This window comes from Rhinatrema bivittatum, chromosome 4, assembly GCF_901001135.1.
Source record: "Rhinatrema bivittatum chromosome 4, aRhiBiv1.1, whole genome shotgun sequence".
In the NCBI taxonomy this organism is placed as follows: Eukaryota; Metazoa; Chordata; class Amphibia; order Gymnophiona; family Rhinatrematidae; genus Rhinatrema; species Rhinatrema bivittatum.
The window spans coordinates 324,737,470-324,758,298 of record NC_042618.1 but is presented as its reverse complement, the minus strand read 5'-3'; the positions used below and the strand labels follow the sequence as shown (position 1 = coordinate 324,758,298).

Sequence of the window (20,829 nt, the reverse complement as noted above, 5' to 3'; positions counted from 1 at the left end):
ATCCCTCAGGTACTGGAACAGCGATCCCAGAATGGCTGAGCTGTTGAGAAACTGTAGAAAGTGAGTAGGCAGAGTAGGCAGAGTTCATGAACAGAACTAGATGACAAAACTCACATAAAGTCTCAAGGAAGCTCAGGAGCTGGAAAGGTTTAGGCCCTCGAGGAGCCTAAACCTTTCCAGCTCCTGAGCTGAGAGAGCGATGGTAACTCAGAATTCTTTGTAGCAGCGATAGCTTCCAGGCAGTAGAGAATCTTCAGAGTGTCCAGGAACATGGGCCCTCGAGCGAGTACCAGTTTCTATCTGTAATCTGAAAGTAAAGAAAGAGTGAGGCCCCCGAGGAGCGGGTACCTCTGGTAAGTTCGAGGAGGCAGAGTAGCTTGGGAGCGTAGCCGAAGCAATCCCCTTGCTAACTCAGATAGTGAAATAGAGACCTTTAAATACTGGAAGCGGATGATGTCATCTCAGGGGAACGCCCCTGAGGTTCGTGCCCTTGCTGGTACTTCAATCAGAGCTCACGCGCGCCCTAGGTCTTCAGGTAACATGGCGGATCTGCAACATTGAGCCGGTCCGGGGACGCTGGAGGGAGACCGAATGGAGACGCCGCGGCAGCCAGCCGTCCATCAGACCCGGAGGGAGTCGCCACAGAGGTAAAGAGGGTGGAGTGAGGGCGTCGAGCAGCGAAGGTCGCAACACGCAACAGCTAGGCCCCGCTCTCAGGCTTTTTCCTTGTTCGCCATGTGGTAGGCTTTTTTCCTGCATATTAGGCTGCCATCTTCAGCTCCGTAGGATTGAGCGAGTGCCTAATTTGGGTGCCTAGTTGGACGCTTGGTTGGGTGCCTGGTTGGATGTCCAGTTGGTTAATTGCATCCATCTATGTGCCCATTCTCACATGCTTATCTGCAAGCAAGTGGTGTGATCTCGTGGGAATCCAGTTTTTGGCCCCCATCGAGATACAGTGTTGAGCGCCTACATTTTGGATGTCTAGTTTTTTGAACGGTTACAGCTGCATGTACACTCCTCAGATGCTTATTTCAGTGTACTGATAGACTGATGGCGCCTATAACTAAGAAACCTAAGTGCCTTTCCCTCTGTGCTGCTTGTCATATTTGGGCATCTCAGCTTGGCGTTCCTTCTAACTTGTGTCAGTGTTGCTTGGAGTCTCAGAGGGAATTGCCTTCTTCTGATCTTATTAAGCTTGGTTCTTCCCAGCTTGATGTGGGACTGGGAAAAGACCTGTAAGAAGGGTCACCTAACTTTTGAGCTCCCCTAACTGGTTCATCATTGGGGGCGGTAGCTCAATGGGCTCAGGACAGGTGCTGCCTAGTTTTGGCATGGATCCCTCTTCCTTTTCTTGGGTAGAATTTTTTCAAGGACTACAGTCTTTTCTTTAGGCACAGTCCTTGGCCCCAACCACTGTTACCAGTTCTGGGCTGCATGCAGTGAAACCCCGCACGCTTGGTGCTGCACGTAAACGCCGGGTATGCCTAGATCAGCTGCCAGTCTTCCTGATGAGGACTCAGATGACACGGATGATGAAACTGATCCTTATTTCTTGGAGGATGGGGACGTTGCTCCAGTATTGGAGCCATATAGAACTATGTTGCGGTTCTTTCATAAAAATGAGTTACCGGCTTTGATTTCCCAGACATTGAAGATGCTGGAAGTACCTGGGGCTGAATCCATTTCAGAGACAAAGATCCATTTTGATTTATTTGCGTAAAGCCTCATGTTTCTTTCCTATTATGGAGGCTATTCAAGAATTAATTGATTTTGAGAGGGGTGCCCCGGAAGCTGATTTCAAAGGGGGATGAGTCTTGGAAGGCCTTTACCCCCTAATCCAGCTGCGCGAGAGCAATTACGTTTTCCAAAGGAGGATGCGCTTGTGTGTGTTGCCACCAAGCGGATAACTATTCCTGTAGAAGGGGGAGCAGCCTTAAAGGATGCTCAGGATAGGAGAATTGAGGCTATCCTTAAGCAGGCCTTTGAAGCAATGGCAATTTGCAGATAGCTACCTGTTGTTCCCTCCCATGAGAGGTCTAGAACGGGTAGATGTGAATCGGTTATTTACTCTTTCGGATAGTAGAAAGACTAGGGGGCACTCCATGAAGTTAGCATGGGGCACATTTAAAACTAATCGGAGAAAGTTCTTTTTTACTCAACGCACAATTAAACTCTGGAATTTGTTGCCAGAGAATGTGGTTAGTGCAGTTAGTATAGCTGTGTTTAAAAAAGGATTGGATAAGTTCTTGGAGGAGAAGTCCATTACCTGCTATTAAGTTCACTTAGAGAATAGCCACTGCCATTAGCAATGGTTACATGGAATAGACTTAGTTTTTGGGTACTTGCCAGGTTCTTATGGCCTGGATTGGCCACTGTTGGAAACAGGATGCTGGGCTTGATGGACCCTTGGTCTGACCCAGTATGGCATTTTCTTATGTTCTTATGTTCTTAGGTAGTCAAGGCCACGTATGTGGATGCTGAGCAGCCGTTGCCTAGTCAGGTTAAGGCTCATTCCACTAGAGCTCAAGCAGTGCCATGGGCGGAGGTTAGATTGTTGTCTCCCGTCGATAGTTGCTAAACTGCAACATGATCCTCTTTACACACCTTTTCCAGGCATTATCACTTGAATGTGCAGGCCTGGGAGGACGCAGCCTTCGCACATGCAGTTTCGACTGGACCATGGGCAGCCTCCCGCCCTGTTCGGGAGAAGCTTTGGTATATCCCACTGGTTTTGGATTCTCCTGTCTGTATGCTAAGAAAGGAGAAATTGCTACTTGCCTGATAATTTCCTTTTCTTTACTACAGACAGGTGAATCCAACTTCCCACCCTTGGCTGCTGAACGGTTGTGCTATGGTCCTCCTGCGTGGCTGTGGGTGAGTTTCAGGGAGTACTGATAAGTGTAAATCCAGTCCCTAGATTAGTGTTATTACACTCTGGGGCGGAATTTTAAAGGGTTACGCACGTAAATCCTGCTCCTGTGCGCGCCGAGCCTGTTTTGCATAGGCCCAGCCATGCGCGCAAAGCCCCGGGATGCGCATATGTCCCGGGGCTTTGTGAAAGGGGCGGGGCAGGGAGGGACCAAGGCCTCCGGCACAGTGGCTGTGCCAGGAGATCGAATGCCGGCGGGCGGCCGGCGTGCGCAAGTTACGCCTGCCTAATTTACAAAATAAATGTAGGGGGGGATTTAGGTAGGGCTGGGGGGAAGGTTAGATAGGGGAAGGGAGGGGAAGGTGGGGGGGGGGGGCCGAAGGAAAGTTCCCTCCGAGGGAATGGAGAAAGTCATTGCCTTGTACGCGCCGATCCCAAATTTTATAACATGTGTGCGGCTGCACGCACATGTTATAAAATCGGGCGTACATTTGTGCGTGCTGGGTAGTGCGCACAAATGTAGGCCACGTGCATAGGTTTAAAAATCTTCCTCTCTTTGTCTGAGCTCAGTCTTTTCATATTGGCTAAGTGCTGGAATGGTTATCTGTTAATAATCAAGTTTTTTTTTTGTTTGTTTTTTTAATATTCACACTTTATTAAGTTTTCAAAAGTATACATAAATCATACTTTTCAGGTAAATAAATACAGATAAGCATAATAACAACTTAATCAAACAACTTTCCAAAAATTTATCTTCTCACTTTATATGCTATCTCAGGAAACAATAATTTGAGCAAGGGGCCTGTAACTTTAGGGAGAACTTGTTACACTATCTAACAAAGGATAACTGGCTTAACGTTTTTAAGTGGTGTATACTTAAATGACTGCCTAAGTTTCTTGCTATGGGATGGCCACATTTCTTGCATTTAAAAAGGATTTGAGTTGCTCTACAGCCGTAAATAGAAAGTTTTCACCTTTACCTTTAATGAGACACCTGCAAGGGTACCTCAAAAGAAACGTATAACCTAAGGCCACCACTTGTGGTCTTAGCTTAATAAACTCCTGCCTTCTTAATTGGGTGGGCCTTGAAAAGTCAGTGAAAATCTTTACCAATTGACCATAAAAATTTTCTGTAACATTTTGAAAGTATGCTTTCATTACATTACTAATATCCTTTTCTGTGACAAAGGATACTAATAAAGTACCTCTGCCTAATATTTCAATAGCAGAACTTTCTATAAATTGCGTTAAATTATCCAAAATGCCTAATTGGTTTTCTGTGATTTTCCTTTCTATCTTAGTAAGGAAATAGGCTTTATTGATTATTGGCAGATTAGATTCTCCAAATTTTAAGTTCTCAAGAAAAAACCTTTTTAATGTGCTTTGAACATCCTCCCCCAAAGCACGCGGAAAATTTAAGAATCTCAAATTCAAATGTCTACTATAATTCTCCAGCGATTCCAGTCTCTTCGACTGATATCCTAGATCTTTAATCATCTTTACGTTGACAATTTGAGCTTGTACTGATGTTTTCTCAATGTCTAAAAGCCTTTTACCAACTTCTTTATGGTGACCCTCCACTTTAAGAGTCAGGGACTGCATTCCAGTTTCCACTTTCTTGTATCTACAGTCTGCTTCTTTCACAAACTGACCAATGCCGGCCATTAAGTCCCAAAGTAAGTCCAGTGTCACCGTGGGTGGTTTGGGGGGAATAAAAAACTCACCCCTCTCCTGTTCCATCGATGCTCCTGAAAAATCCACCGTCTGAACCTCCAACAACCTCTTTCCTTCCTCACTCGGGGTAACAGGAGACACAAAAGGCTCCGGATCTTCCAAACCCGGTATCACTGCTGTTCCTAGCAGGCTTGAGGAAAGTCTTGAGGGCAGCACTACTTCCCCATCTCGGCGTCCTCCATCCGGGGACTGAGTGATGTCATCAGAAGGTGCTGCTTGTTGGAGATCTGCCCGTGCTACGGGTGCCGGTGGAGGTCGGCAGTCCGGGGGACTGAGAGTAACTTCCCCAGGTAGCGCTGGAGCTCCCTCTCCAGCTGCTGCAGCGGGGATTTCGCCACCCGTTTTCACCACCAAGGCAGTAGTGAAGTTTGTGATCAGCTTCTGATCAACAGGTAGGGACGGCTCGGGGGGGAAAACTCGAACCTTTCCCTTCCTTTTCGCAGGCATCTTAATTCAAAAGTCAGAACAATTTCAGGAGCTGCAAACCCCACATCTGCTCATGCCGCCATCTTGGCCCCCAATAATCAAGTTTTATTTTGTTTTTTAAAACTGTTTATTTAACAAGTTTTCTAAAATATACAATAAGAAAAGTCAAAATAAACATATTGCTTCAACTAAACCTTGAAAAGGGAATACACAGTTATCAGATATAATAACCTACCCTCAAAACAAAATTGAACCCGTCGGGTAATAAGCATGATACGGGCCCCTGATGTCTTGATACTGTTGCATGTCATGCCTGCGGCAGGCCCACAACTGCGCCTACCCACCTCCGGCGCCCGGCTACTGGACCTGGCACATCCTCACATCCCCATTGCCTCCTCGGACATTCCTGGCTCCTCTGCGGACCTCCACAGCTCCCGGCGGGTCTCCCCACGTGTACCACGGGGAGACGCCGCCGTTCAGCGTCCTGCCTTTCTCTAGGCGCGCGCGCGAGCCTTGCCGGTCTTTAAAGGGGCCACAGCGGGAAACTAGCCCGCGACCCCGGATGATGACATTATCGGACCCTGCTACTTAAGGCAGGGCCCACCACTCATTCCTTGCCTTGGCAACAGGTCTCCACGCTAGTCATGTGCTTCATTGCTCATCCTCGTTCCTGGTTCCTGATTCTGGTTCCTGTTCCTGACTCCGTTCCTGGTCCCTACCTAGCCTTGCCTTGGACTAATTACCAGGTTTGACCCCTGCTATATTGGACCACGCTCAGGATTGATTACCAGCTTTGACCCCTGCCACATTGGACTACTCTCAGGACTGATTACTGGCTTTCCAATACTCTTAGAACATAAGAACATGCCATACTGGGTCAGACCAAGGGTCCATCAAGCCCAGCATGCCGTCTCCAACAGCGGCCAATCCAGGCTACAAGAACCTGGCAAGTACCCAAAAACTAAGTCTATTCCATGCCACTGTTGCTAGTAATAGCAGCGGCCATTTTCCTAATTAATAGCAGGTAATGGACTTCTCCTCCAAGAACCCATCAAATCCCTCTTTAAACACAGCTACACCAACTGCATCAACCACATCCTCTGGCAACAAACTCCAGAGTTCAACTGTGCGCCGAGTAGAAAAGAACTTTCTCCGATTAGTTTCAAATGTGCCACATGCTAACTTCATGGAGTGCCCCCTAGTCCTGCCACCATCTGAAAGAGCAAACAACCGATCCACATCCACCCGTTCTAGACCTCTCATGATTTTAAACACCTCTATCATATCCCCCCTCAGCTGTCTCCTCTCCAAGTTGAAAAGTCCCAACCTCCTCAGTCTTTCCTCACAGGGGAGCTGTTCCATTCCCCTTGCTTCGTTGGAACTACGCTCAAGACCGATTACTGGCTTTGACCCCTGCTTCGTTGGAACTACCCTCAGGACTGATTTCTGGCTTGATCCTTGCTTCGTTGATCTACACTCAGGACTGTTTATTGGTTTTTACCCTTGCTTCGTTGGACTACGCTCAGGACTGATTACTGGCTTTAATCCTTGCTTCGTTGAACTTTGCCTTGGACTGATTATTGGCCTTGACTCTTGCTCTGCTTACCTCACCTAGCTCTATCGCCTGCCTCCACTCCAGCCTGCTCCGGACCACGCCTCTGATTCCCCCTGGTCTTGGCCTTGTCAGGCTCCGCCTTCTGCTGCCCGGGCGTCACCTACTCTTTCTTGTTCCTGGCTTGTCCTTGCCGCCCGGGCCTCTGGAACCCTGCCTCATCCGGACCTGCCTAGGCCCCTTTGATACCTTCACTGGTTCCTGGCTACCTGCTACAGCATCCACCGGGAGTCATCTGAAGGAGGCCCACATAAGACCAGCCGGCCCTGGCACCCATGGGCTCAACCTGTGGGGAACGAGGGCTGGTATTGGTGAAGTTCCAGTCGGCCTCCATCTCCTGATCTGCTCTGCCTGCCAACAGTGAGGACCCTTGGGGCTTGCGCTATGGGTAGCTTCAACCCCACCTCAGGCCAAGGGTCCACCAACAGCGCAACAGATACTTAAAACTTTCATTCTTTAAAGCAAATCACAAATGCTCAATATCTGCTATTTCACAAACTTGATCCTGCTAGTGGTGCATCCCAGGACTGGTAGCTATAGTAAACCTGGCAGCCAGCAAAAGCTGAATCACCAACAAGTTGTATTTCCAGGGAATCACCGAACCCACCCATCTACCAAGAAGACCCAATGTAGGAGTAATACCAATAGGAAATCCCAATATGTCAGCAATTTCCTGCATTATTAATAATCAAGTTTTGTTAGTTTGTCCACTTTTGTAGAGAATATTGGTGGGCTGATGTCACTGCATGGGTATATATACTATGATGTCAGCTTTGCTTTGTCTCCATCTGCTGGTAGAAGTGCATAACCCACTAGTTTTGGATTCACCTGTATGTACTAAGGAAAAGGAAATTATCAGGTAAATAGTAATTTCTCCTTAATTGCTTGTATTTTATTTTTGCTAATTTTGGAAATTTGTACATCACTGAGAACCTTTGTCTAAATAATAAATCAGACTGAAACTAACAAATAAATAATAATGAAGGTGGTACAACTTAGGATGGGTCATTGCAGCAGGGACTGGCTGATTGGAGAAATGATATGGGTGAAAATAGGGGAAGCATGCAAATGCTTATGTATTGAGTTAAAAAAATGAGACAAGACTAGAGATTTGTAAAACTGCCATGTTCATTCTCTTTTTAGTATTGTCAAAATGTAAAGATACAATCAAGTACATCAGTACAAAAGGAATCCTGATAAAAATGTCAGACTTTTTAAATATTTGTTATATTATACTATATATTCATGGTCTTATAAATATAGGAAATCATTACAATGGTATAATAGGTCTATATTTTAATTGTATGAGTGAAGTTGGTGTGTATGTGAATGAGAGAAAGAGTAATGGTTTTAGTGGGTGGAGATATAAATATAATGCACAGTGTGTTTTTGGTGAATTGTATTAAAATTGAGGTTAAATTATATGTATTTAAAGTTTTGTAATATTTTGCATAATGTAGAGCTATGTACCGTATTTGTGGAAATAGAATTTAATATTGTAATATAGTTTTGATTATATGTATTTGCATTTAAATTAGTATTCCTTTTGTATTGATATACTTTCTCTTTTTAGGCCACTTTATCTGGATTGTGATCCAGCTTCCCAAGCATGCTGTGATCTGGCTGAGACTAAAATCAACATTTTTCTGCCTGGTTCACATTTACTAAGTTTGCAATACTTCTGTAGTCTTGTGACATTTGCTGAAGTGAAACAGTACTCTGATGTCACTCTCTAAACCTTCCTCAGGTAGCTGAAGATGATAGTTTCTGCTTCTGTGGCACTACCAGTGGGGATGTCCTAATAATTAATTTAAAATCTAAATTGCTGAATACCTATGGGCCTTTGAAAGATAAGTTCAGCCAGGTAAGTAATAGTCTACACTTGTTTTTGTGCTGGCCCTACAACTGTCTGTCTGACTGTCTTGTTTAGTGATCAGAGCCTAGAGCTGTGAACCTGGCAACCACAACTCCATACCCCTATCTACTACTCAGTTTATGACCTTATGCAAGTCAGTTGATTTTCCTGTGCTTAAACTTAAATTGTAAGCTCTTTAGAAGGAGGAGATTTTAGCCCAATGATTTATCTCATGCTGTAATGTGTTCACTGACAGTACCATACAGTATGACATTCATTTTAAGGATACAAGTAAAGGAAAATATAAATAATAAGAAAATAAGAATTGCCATACTGGGTCAGACCAAGGGTCCATCAAGCCCAGTATTCTGTCTCCCGCAGTGGCTAATCCAGGTCCCAAGAACCTGGCAAGATTCCAAACAGTAAACAGATCTCATATTGCTAACTCTCAGCAAAATGTAATGGCTGTCCCGAAGTCCACCTGGTCAATAGCAGTCTAAAGATTTCTCCTCAAGGAGAAGATTTATAAATCTCAAAGATAGTCTATGATTGGATTTGATAGAGATTCAAAATTGAAAATGTTTCTCATCATATAAGGATGTATGAGCACCAAAGCTGAACATGGGTGGCTTAATTGGAAGAAGTCTAAACAGGATAGACTTTTTTTTTCAATCTAAAGCTATAAACCTGTTTCAGGCTTCCTGAATTGGCTCATATTTCCTGTGTAGAGAGGATTTTGTACCGGTAAATAAAATTGACCAGGCCAGCTTTTTGTGGCCCAGGATTTTTGAATAAGACAATTAGATTTTTAGAGTACAATAATCAGAAATTTTTATGCAGGTACCCATGTAAAAATATGGGCTATTTATTCCCTCCCCCTTCCATTAACAGAGTGCATACTTACCCTGCCAAAAACAGGGCAAAGATACATCGGAGAGGGAAATTACACACTGAGATTTATAATCAGATATCTGTGTGTAATTTCCAGCACATATTTTGCAATCGCTTTCCACAAGCTGACCAGATTTTCAAAAAGTAAGATTTTCAAGCAGTTTTCTTTTGAAAATGAGCTTGCAGTCTGTTATGGTTATTGATGTTTGGGTGAATCCTTGGACACTGTGGCAGCTGACCACCCCCACGGGGGGGCAGTCCCATGAGGGACCACAGTGTCAGGCTAAAATCTGGACATACAAACACAGATTTGAATCTTTTATTAAACAGTTTTGGAACTACCAGAGGTGGCAATAATGAGTAGGGGATGTTGAGCCCAGCTGGGCAGGTCTCCCACAGAACGCTGGAACAGTGAATCCTCTGCTAGGCTGTGCTGTAGTGGAAAGAGACTGAGAGTTATGAATACAAAATGAGAAGCATTCATAGTCCCAGGTAGAATTAGGAGAAGCTCCGAGACAGGGAGAGCAGGCCCTCGAGGAGCGAGTACCTGATCCCTTAGAACAGAGAGACTCAGTTGTATTGTACTCATGTAAGAGTAACAGAGATTCCACTAGATGAGAGGTCTGGCACCGGAACAGAGGGCAGGCCCTCGAGGAGTGAGCACCTGTTCCAGTGAAGCAGTACTGTGGAATAGATGGTAGTTGTACTCACAGATGGAAACTGTTAGTGAAGTCTTCCAAGAAGAAAGGTTTGAAGATGCAGGCAGCGACTCAGGGAACATGGGCCCTCGAGGAGCGAGTACCGGTTTCCTGATAGCACCTGAAAGAAGCAGAAGAGGCCCCCGAGGAGCGAGTACCCCGTTAGCAACCCCGAATGGTGTAAGAGTTCCAGATAGCTGCTCTGCCACTCCAGCGCTTCGGTATGGAGAGCGAATCCCATCCGTAGGGTTACCGTTGCTAACTCGATGAACTAACAAATACCGTAGGCTTAAATATCTGGGCAGCATGACATCATATCGGACCAAAGCAGGTCCGGGGACGCCGGAGAGGACGACAAACAGACGCCGCGGCAGCCAGTATTCCGAGGTGAGCGGGAGGAGCCGCAAGTAGTGAGAGGTAGGCGGGGTGAAGCCGTCGAAGACCGACGGTCGCAACAGTACCCCCCTTCAAAGGACAGACTCCAACTCTTGTACCAGGTCTTGGTTTTTGAGGATGCATCTGGTGAAACTGAAGAAGCATCTCTTTATCCAGGATATTAGCCATCGGTTCCCAAGAATTTTCTTCGGGGCCGTAACCTTCCCAAGACAGAAGGTATTCCCAAGTTTTGCCACGTCTTCTTACATCTAGAATAGCTTTGATCTTATATTCAAGGTCTTCTTCTGTGTTGATAGAAGTTGGTTCAGGAGACTTGGATGAGAACTCACTGAGAATGAGTGGTTTCAGAAGTGAAACGTGGAATGCGTTGTGGATTTTCAATCCAGACGGTAGCTTCAGACTGTATGTAATGTTGCCAAGACATTGGAGAATTGGAAACGGTCCAATGTAGCGAGGAGCAAATTGAGTGGAGGGTAACTTTAGTCTCAGATGCTTAGTTGATAGCCAGACTTTGTCACCAGGTTGAAACACAGGCGCTTTAGAATGGTGAGCGTCATAGGACTTCTTTGCTCGATCACCCGCTTTGATTAGCATATCTTTAGTCTGAGTCCATAATTGATGGATATCATCAGCAGTGGATTGAGCTGCTGGGGACGACAATGAGAGCTTCAGTAGAAGTGGTGGTGAAGGTAAACGACCATATACCACTTCAAAAGGTGTTGATCCAGTGGATGATGCTGGATGTGAATTAATGGCGAATTCAGCCCATGGTAACAGCTCGGCCCAGTTATTCTGATGGCAACTCACATAGGCCTGAATGAACTGTTTTAGGGTCCTATTCATCCTTTCAGTTTGGCCATTAGATTGTGGATGAAAGGCAGATGTATAATCCAGAGAGATATCAAATAGCTTGCACAAAGCCTTCCAGAATTTTGCCGTGAATTGAGATCCTCTATCCGAGACTATGTGCTTCGGTAGGCCATAAAGGCAAAAGATGTGTGCGATGAAGAGCTTTGCAAGCTCTAAGGCTGAGGGTAAGCCAGGCAGCGCCACGAAATGAGCCATCTTGCTGAAACGGTCAACCGTCACCCAGATAGTATTCATTTGTCCAGAAAGAGGTAAATCAACTACAAATTCATGTGAGTCCATGGCTGTTCTGGAACTGCTACAACCGCTGCGGTTGTAGCAATCCCCAAGGCTGACCAGAAGTAGGCTTATGTTTGGCACAGTTGGAGCATGATGCTACATAGGAGTATGTGTCTTCCTTGATAGTAGGCCACCAATAATACTTCTGTAATTTCAGCAGGGTACGGCATTGACCAGGATGGCCAGCCAATTTGGAATCATGAGCCCAGTATAGAAGTTTCTTTCTGAGGTTCTTAGGCACAATTGTTTTACCGGCAGGCACAGAATGGGTAGCCGCCAAGATGACTTTTTTCGGGTCGATGATGTGCTGAGGTTCTTCAGGAACATCCTCAGAGAGGAAAGAGCGTGACAGGGCATCAGCTCTGGTATTCATGTCTCCGGGGCGATATTTGAGCACGAAGTCAAAACGATTAAAAAACAAGGACCATCTGGATTGTCTGTGGTTAAGACTTTGCGCATGACAGAGATACTGTAGATTCTTGTGGTCCAAGAATACTGTAATTTGATGTGGGGCGCCTTCGAGCCAAGGCCACCATTCCTAGAATGCTAGTTTAATAACCAGGAGCTCTTTGTCTCCGATCCCATAGTTCTTCTCTGCAGGAGAAAAGCGTTGCGAGAAAAAGGAGCAGGGATGTAAGGCTTTAGAATCTCCAGTTTGGCTTAACACGGCTCCTACTCCAACATCTGAAGCGTCAACCTCCACGATGAAGGGTCTATTGGGGTCCGGGTGACGCAGACATGGCTCAGTGGAAAAGGCAGTCTTTAATTTCTCGAACGCGGAAATGGCCTCTGCAGACCATTTAGAAGCATTGGCCCCTTTCCGTGTCATTGCAGTTAAGGGCACTGTCAAAGAAGAATAGTTCTTTATAAAGCTTCTATAGTAATTTGTGAACCCCCAAAAATCGTCTCAGGGCCTTCAGGCTAGTAGGTTGAGACCAATTCTTGATACTCTCTAATTTTTGGGGATCCATCCAGAAGCCTTGTTTCGAGACGATATAGCCAAGAAAAGGCAGAGACTCTTTGTGAAATTCATACTTTGACAATTTGGCGTAGGGCCGATGTTCTCGAAGTCTCAGTAATACTTGTTTGACATCTCCTAGATGAGTAGACATATCATGTGAGAATATCAAGATGTCATCTAGGTAAACAACGACACTTTTTTACAGAAGGTCCCGCAGAATGTCATTCATCATGTTCTGAAACAGCGGGAGCGTTGCACAGGCCGAAGGGCATTATCAAATATTCGAAATGGCCATATCGAGTGTTGAAAGCTGTTTTCCACTCGTCGCCGTCGCGGATGCGAACCAAGTTATAGGCTCCCTTTAGGTCAAGATTTGAGAATATCTTGGCTCCTTGAAGTCGATCAAACAGCTCTGAGATCAGAGGTAAGGGATATCGGTCTTTAATCGTGATCTCGCTCAGACCTCGATAGTCAATACAAGGAAGCAGAGTGCCATCCTTCTTCCCCATGAAGAAGCCTGCGCCCGCAGGAGACTTAGACAGTCTAATGAAACCTTTTTGCAGGTTTTCCTCAATGTACTCGGACATGGCCTTGTTCTCTACCACTGACAGTGGGTAGACAGTTCCCTTAGGAGGTTCAGCATTAGGTTTCAGTCTTATTGCGCAGTCATAAGATCTATGTGGCGGAAGGATGTCAGCAGCTTCTTTGGAAAAAACATCATCAAATGATGCATACTGAGGCGGCAGTCCTGGCATCACTGGAGTTGTAGGCATGCAGAGAATAGGAGAGACTTCCTTTAGGCATTTGCCGTGACAATTTGGGCCCCAACGAGAGTTCAAACGTAGCCCAGTTGAATTGTGGCATGTGCAGCTGCAACCAAGGAAACCCCAGAACGATAGGGTGCATGGCCTTCTCTAACCCTCTGTATGGAGGGCTCCGGTGCGGAGGGATACTGGTTCGGTACAACAGGTAATATCACTTGGTAACGGCTCTCCATGTATAGACGATAAGAGTAGTGGAGTCTTCAAAGTGGTGAGAGGAATCCTCAAATGTTCCACTAGTTGTTGTAGAATAAAATTACCTCCTGCCCCTGAGTCCACCAGGGCAAGGGTCAGGAATTCCAAAGGTCAACAGATCAGAGAGACTGGGGGAGAGAGAGCGGAGGAGAGGGCATAATAAGGCCTAAAAAAAGTCCTCCCGCAGGACTTAGGCCCATCCGTTTCCCGGACATATGGGGCATGTTTGGACTGCATGACCTACTTGTCCACAGTACATGCACAAACCATTCCTCTTCCGAAGTCTTCTCTCTTTGGTTGTCAGGAAACCGCGACCAAGTTGCATCGGTTCTTCACCACTGGCAACAGGTGTTATAGGAACCATCCTGAGTGCAGGCTGAGCACGAACTTCTTTCTGAACAGGTCCTTTACCAGGCTTGAGTTCTTGCACCTTATCACAAAGCCGATGATCAGTTCTAGTAGCTAAGGCCACTTGCTCATCCAGCGAGTCAGGAGTCTCACAAGCGGGCCAGCTCGTCCTTCAAGCAAGAATCCAAACCACTGAAGAAGAGAGTTTTCAGGCATCTAGGGTCCCAGAGTAACTCAGTTGCAAGAGTCTTGAACTCTATAGCAAAATCAGCCAGTGGTCGGTTGCCTTGCTTCAGGTCCACCAAAGCATAACCAGCAACAGTGTGTCGGGCAGGATCATCAAAAATGGATTTGAACAAGTCCATAAATCCGTCAGTATCCTAAAGTATAGGGTCTTTGCGTGCCCACAGCGAGGAAGCCCAAGACAAGGCCCTTCCATCAAGATAAGATAGAATGTAAGTAGTCTTGACATAGGCTGCAGGGAAGTGAGAAAGTTGTAATGCAAAATGCATACAACACTGGTTTAAGAAGCCTCTAGTTCTCTGAATCTCCCCAGAGAAACATACTGGAGCAGCAAGAGGCACAGTAGTCTTTACAGTTACTTCATGTAAATGACCTTCATTACTGGAAGTAGAGCCTTGATTCTTCTGTGCGTGCAGCTGATGAAATGCAGAAGTAAGTTTTTCCAATGCGTCTTGTTGTTCAGCAATGCACAGGGCCAGGCCTGGAATGGCCTGCAAGGCATTGAGCTGAGCCGGATCCATGGAGTTAGCAATCTGTTATGGTTATTGATGTTTGGGTGAATCCTTGGACACTGTGGCAGCTGACCACACCCATGAGGGGCAGTCCCTTGAGGGACCACAGTGTCAGGCTAGACTCTGGACACACAAACACAGATTTGAATCTTTTATTAAACAGTTTTGGAAACCACCAGAGGTAGCAGTAATGAGTAGGGGATGTTGAGCCCGGCTGGGCAGGTCTCCCACAGAAAGCTGGAACAGTCCTGAGGGTGCAAGTTCCACAGAGAGGCATCCCAACAGAGAGGTTCCAATAAAAGCAATAGTAGTCCATGTACCTATATGTAATGAATCACCTGAGCTAAAGAATTCCAAATTATCCCTATCAATGGAAAAGCAGGTTGATAATACAAACAAAAAAAGTACTTTGAAATATCTGTTTGCCAATGCCAGAAGTCTAAGACGTAAGATGGGAGAGTTAGAGTGTATAGCAGTGAATGATAGACATAATTGGCATCTCAGAGACCTGGTGAAAGGAGGATAACTAATGGGACAGTGCTATATCAGGGTACAAATTATATCGCAATGATAGAGAGGATCAACTTGGTGGGGGTGTGGCACTTTACATCCGATAGGGTATAGAGTCCAACAGGATAAAGATCATACAAGAAACTAAATGCTCAGTAGAATCTGTAAGGGCAGAAATCCCATGTGTGTTGGGTAAGAGTATAGTGATAGGAGTATACTACCGTTCACCTGGTCAAAATGATCAGATAGATGATGAAATGCTAAGAGAAATCAGGGAAGCTAACCAATTTGGCAGTGCAGTAATAATGGGAGATTTTAATTACCCTAATTTTGACTGGGTAAATGTAACATCAGGATATGCTGGAGACATAAATTTTCCTGGATGGAATAAACAACTGCTTCATGGAGCAGTTGGTTCAGGAGCCAACGAGAGAGGGAGCTATTTTAGATTTAATTCTTAGTGGAATGCAGGATTTGGTGAGAGAGGTAACTGTGGTGGGGCCATTTGGCAATAGTGATCATAACATGATCATAACATGATCAAATTTCAACTAGTGACTGTAAGGGGACAATATGTAAATCTATAGCTATAACACTAAATTTTCAAAAGGGAAACTTTGATAAAATGAAGAAAATAGTTAGAAAAAAAACTGAAAGATGCAGCTGCAAAGGTTAAAAGTGTACAACAGGCATGGACATTGTTAAAAAATACAATCTTAGAAACACAGTCCAGATGTATTCCACGCATTAAGAAAGGTGGAAGGAAGGCAAAACATTTATCAGCATAGTTAAAAGGTGATGTGAAAGAGGCTATTTTAGTAAAAAAAAACACCCTTTAAAAACTGGAAGAAGAAAATAGGGAAAAGCATAAGCATTGTCAAGTTAAGTGTAAAACATTGATAAAGCAGGCTAAGATAGAATTTGAAATGAAGTTGGCCATAGATGCAAAAACCCATAATAAAAACTTTTAAAAATATATCCGAAGCAGGAAACCTGTGAGGGAGGCAGTTGGACCGTTAGATGACCGTGCCCTTAAAGAAGATAAGGCCCTTGCAGAAAGACTAAAAGAATTATTTGCTTCTGTGTTTACTAATGAGGATGTTCCAGAGATGATTTTCAAGGGTGATGAGTCAGATGAATTGAACCAAATCACTGTGAACGTGGAAGATGTAGTAGGCCAGATTGACCAACTAAAGAGTAAAATTCATCTGGACCGGATGGTATGCATCCCATGGTTCTGAAGGAACTAAAAAATGAAATTTCAGATCTATTAGTTAAAATTTGTAACCTATCATTGAAAACATCCATGGTACCTGAAGACTGGAAGGTGGCCAATGTAACTCCAATATTTAAAAAGGGCTCCAGGGGCAATCTGGAAAACTATAGACTAGTGAGCCTGACTTCAGTGCTGGAAAAAATAGTGGAAACTATTCTAAAGATCAAAATCACAAAGTATATAGAAAGACTGTCAGCATGGATTTTCCCAAGGGACGTCTTGCTTCATCTGCTTCATTTTTTGAAGATGTTAATAAATGTGGATAAAGGTGAACTGGTAGATGGATTATATTTGGATTTTCAGAAGGTGTTTGACAAAGTCCCTCATGAGAGGCTTCTAAGAACACTAAAAAGTCATGGGATAGGAGGCGATGTCCTTTCGTGGATTACAAACTGGTTAAAAGACAGGAAAAAGAGAGTAAGATTAAATGGTCAATTTTCTCAGTGGAAAAGGGTAAACAGTAGAGTGCCTCAGGGATCTGTTGTTGGACCAGTGTTTTTCAATATATTTATAAATGATCTGGAAAGGAATATGATATTTTATTTATTTATTTATTTATTTAATGATAAGTGAGGTAATCAAATTTGCAGATGATACAAAATTATTCAGAGTAGTTAAATCACAAGTGGATTGTGATAAATTGCAGGAGGACCTTGTGAGACTGGAAGATTGGGCATCCAAATGGCAGATAAAATTTAATGTGGACAAGTGCAAGGTGATGCATATAGGAAACAATAACCCATGCTGCAGTTACACAATGTTAGGTTCCATATTAGGAGCTACCACCCAGGAAAAAGATCTAGGTGTCATAGTAGATAATACATTGAAATTGTCTGCTCAGTGTGCTACAACAGTCAGAAAAGTAAACAAAATGTTAGGAATTATTAGTAAGGGAATGATGAATAAAATTGAAAATGTCATAATGCCTCTGTATCGCTCCATGGTTAGAGCACACCTTGAATTTTGTATACAATTCTGGTCGCCGCATCTCAAAAAATATATAGTTTCTCTGGAGAATATAAGGAGAAGGGTGACCAAAATGATAAAGGGGATGGAACAGCTCCCCAATGAGGAAAGACTAAAAGGTTAGGGCTGTTCAGCTTAGAGAAGAGACAGCTGAGGGGGGATATGATAGAGGTGTTTAAAATCATGAGAGGTCTAGAATGAGTAAATGTGAATAGATTATTTACTCTTTCGGATAAGAGATGGGCTAGGGGGCACTCCATGAAGTTAGCAAGTAGCACATTTAAAATTAATCAGATAAAATTCTTTTTCCCTCAAAGCACAATTAAGCTCTGGAATTTGTTGCCAGAGGATGTGATTAGTGCAGTTAGTGTATGTGGGTTTAAAAAAGGTTTGGATAAGTTCTTGGAGGAGAAGTCCATTAACTGCTGTTAATCAAGTTGACTTAGAGCAGTGCTTCTCAACCGGTGTGTCGCGACACACTAGTGTGTTGCCAAACACCGGCAGGTGTGTCGCCTCTCTCGGTGTCCCACTGCCCGTTGCATTTCCCTTCTCCCTTTTTCCAGCCCTCGCGGGCCAATTGGAAGCCTCCATTCTTCCTACCCCCATTGCTCAGTGGGAAGCCTCCTTCATTCTGCCTGCCCCCGCGCAGGCTAATTGGAAACCTCCTCCCTTCTACCTACCAGTGGGAATAGGAAGAAGGGAGGAAGCCGTGATTGGCTGGTGAGGCAGGCATCAGAATGCCCGGGGGTGGGGTGAATAGTTGAACTCCGATGAAGCAAGACCGCCACAGCCCATGGCGGCGAAGAGGAAAGCCGACCCCGACCGAGGCCACCACGGGAGCCCATCCCCATGGTGGCAAAGAGGAAACCCGCTCCCGACCGAGGCCACCACATGAACCCATTCCCATGGTAGTGCAAAAAGAAGGCCCGCCAGAGTAAAGCCCCGGCGGAACTGGAGCCCATCCCTGCAGTGAAGAAAGAATACATTTTTGGTGAGAGCTGGTGTGTCTGTGTGTGAACGAGTGCCTGGGTGAGAGCTTGTGTGTCTGGGTGTGAATGAGTGCCTGGGTGAGAGCTTGTGTGTCTGTGTGTGAATGGATGCATGGGTGAGAGCTGATGTGAATGGGTGCTTGGGTGAGAGCCTGGGTGAGAGCTGGTGTGTGTGGGTGCCTGGGTGAGAGTTTCTGTGTGTGGGTGTGAATGGGTGCTTGGGTGAGAGCTTGTGTGTTTGGGTGTGAATGGAAGCCTGGGTGAGAGGTGGTGTGAATAGGTGCTTGGGTGAGAGCTTGTGTGTGTGGGTGTGAATGGGTGCCTATGTGAGAGCTTGTGTGTGGGTGTGAGTGGATGCCTGAGTGAGAGCTTGTGTGTGTGTGGGTGTGAATGGATTCATGGGTGAGAGCTTGTGTCTGTGGGTGTGAATGGATTCATGGGTGAGAGCTTCTGTCTCTGGGTGTGAATGGATACATGGGTGAGAGCTTATGTGTGTGGGTGTGAATGGAAGCCTGGTTGAGAGCTTGTGTGTGTGGGTGTGAATGGATGCCTGGATGAGAGCTTGTGTCTCTGGGTGTGAATGGGTGCTTGGGTGAGTGCTTATGTGTGTGGGTGTGAATGGAAGCCTGGGTGAGAGCTTGTGTCTGTAAATGGTTACATGGGTGAGAGCTGGTGTGAATGGGTGCTTGGGTGAGAGCTTGTTGGTGTGAATGGAAGCCTGGGTGAGAGCTTGTACCTGTGGGTGTGAATGGATGCATGGGTGAGAGCTTGTGTGTGTGTGTGTGTGTGCTCCAGGATGAGAGCTGGTGTGAATGGGTGCTTGGGTGAGAGCTTGTGTGAGTGGGTGTGAATGGATGCCTGGGTGAGAGCTTGTGTCTGTGAGTGTGAATGGAAGCCTGGGTGAGAGCTTGTGTCTCTGGGTGTGAATGAATGCATGGGTGAGAGTTTGTGTCTGTGGGTGTGAATGGATGCCTGGGTGAGAGCTTCTGTCTGTGGGTGTGAATGGATGCCAGGGTGAGAGCTGGTGTGAATGGGTGTGAATGAGTGCCTGGGTGAGAGTTTGTGTCTGTGGGTGTGAATGGATGCCTGGGTGAGAGCTTCTGTCTATGGGTGTGAATAGGTGCCAGGGTGAGAGCTGGTGTGAATGGGTGCTTGGGTGAGAGCTTGTGTGTGTGAATGAGTGCCTGGGTGAGAGCTTGTGTGTGTGGGTGTGAATGAGTGCCTGTGTGAGAGCTGGCGTGTCTGTGTGTGTGAATGAGTGCCTGGATGAGAGCTTGTATGTCTGTGAGTGAATGGATGCATAGGTGAGAGCTGGTGTGTGTGGGTGCCTAGGTGAGAGCTGGTGTGTGTGTGTGGGTGCCTGGGTGAGAGCTTGTGTGTGTGGGTGTGAATGGGTGCCAGGTGAGAGCTGGTGTGAATGGGTGCTTGGGTGAGAGCTTGTGTGTTTAGGTGTGAATGGAAGCCTGGGTGAGAGGTGGTATGAATAGGTGATTGGGTGAGAGCTTGTGTGTGTGGGTGTGAATGGGTGCCTATGTGAGAGCTTGTGTCTGTGGGTGTGAATGGATGCATGGGTGAGAGCTTGTTTCTGTGGATGTGAATGGGTGCCAGGGTGAGAGTTTGTGTTTGTGGGTGTGAATGGATGCATAGGTGGGAGCTTGTGTCTGTGGGTGTGAATGGGTGCTTGGGTGAAAGCTTGTGTGTGTGGGTGTGAATGGATGCATGGTGAGAGCTTGTGTTTTTGTGTGTGTGTGCGCCAGGGTGAGAGCTGGTGTGAATGGGTGTTTGGGTGAGAGCTTGTGTGTGTGGGTGTGAATAGAAGCCTGGGTGAGAGCTTGTGTCTGTGGATGTGAATGGAAGCCTGGGTGAGAGCTTGTGTTTGTGGGTGTGAATGGATGCCTGGGTGAGAGCTTGTGTCTGAGGGTGTGAATGAATGCATGGGTGAGAGCTTGTGTCTGTGGGTGTGAATGGAAGCCTGGGTGAGAGCTGGTGTGAATGGATGCTTGGGTGAGAGCTTGTATGTCTGTGAGTGAATGGATGCATGGGTGAGAGCTGGTGTGTGTGGGTGCCTAGGTGAGAGCTGGTGTGTGTGTGTGGGTGCCTGGGTGAGAGCTTGTGTGTGTGTGGGTGTGAATGGGTGCCAGGTGAGAGCTGGTGTGAATGGGTGCTTGGGTGAGAGCTTGTGTGTTTGGGTGTGAATGGGTGCCTATGTGAGAGCTTGTGTCTGTGGGTGTGAATGGATGCATGGGTGAGAGCTTGTTTCTGTGGATGTGAATGGGTGCCAGGGTGAGAGTTTGTGTTTGTGGGTGTGAATGGATGCATGGGTGGGAGCTTGTGTATGTGGGTGTGAATGGGTGCTTGGGTGAAAACTTGTGTGTGTGGGT

At 45.8% G+C, this 20,829-nt stretch overlaps 1 protein-coding gene across 1 annotated transcript in view; it reads left to right on the top strand.

The window, feature by feature from the left end:
- CFAP52 (cilia and flagella associated protein 52) overlaps nucleotides 1–20,829 on the top strand; it is a 224,177-nt gene that overhangs the window by 144,060 nt on the left and 59,288 nt on the right. The window contains exon 6 of the mRNA XM_029600320.1: nucleotides 8,389–8,505. Coding sequence (XP_029456180.1) covers nucleotides 8,389–8,505 — 117 coding nt within the window. The remainder of the gene's footprint in view (nucleotides 1–8,388; nucleotides 8,506–20,829) is intronic.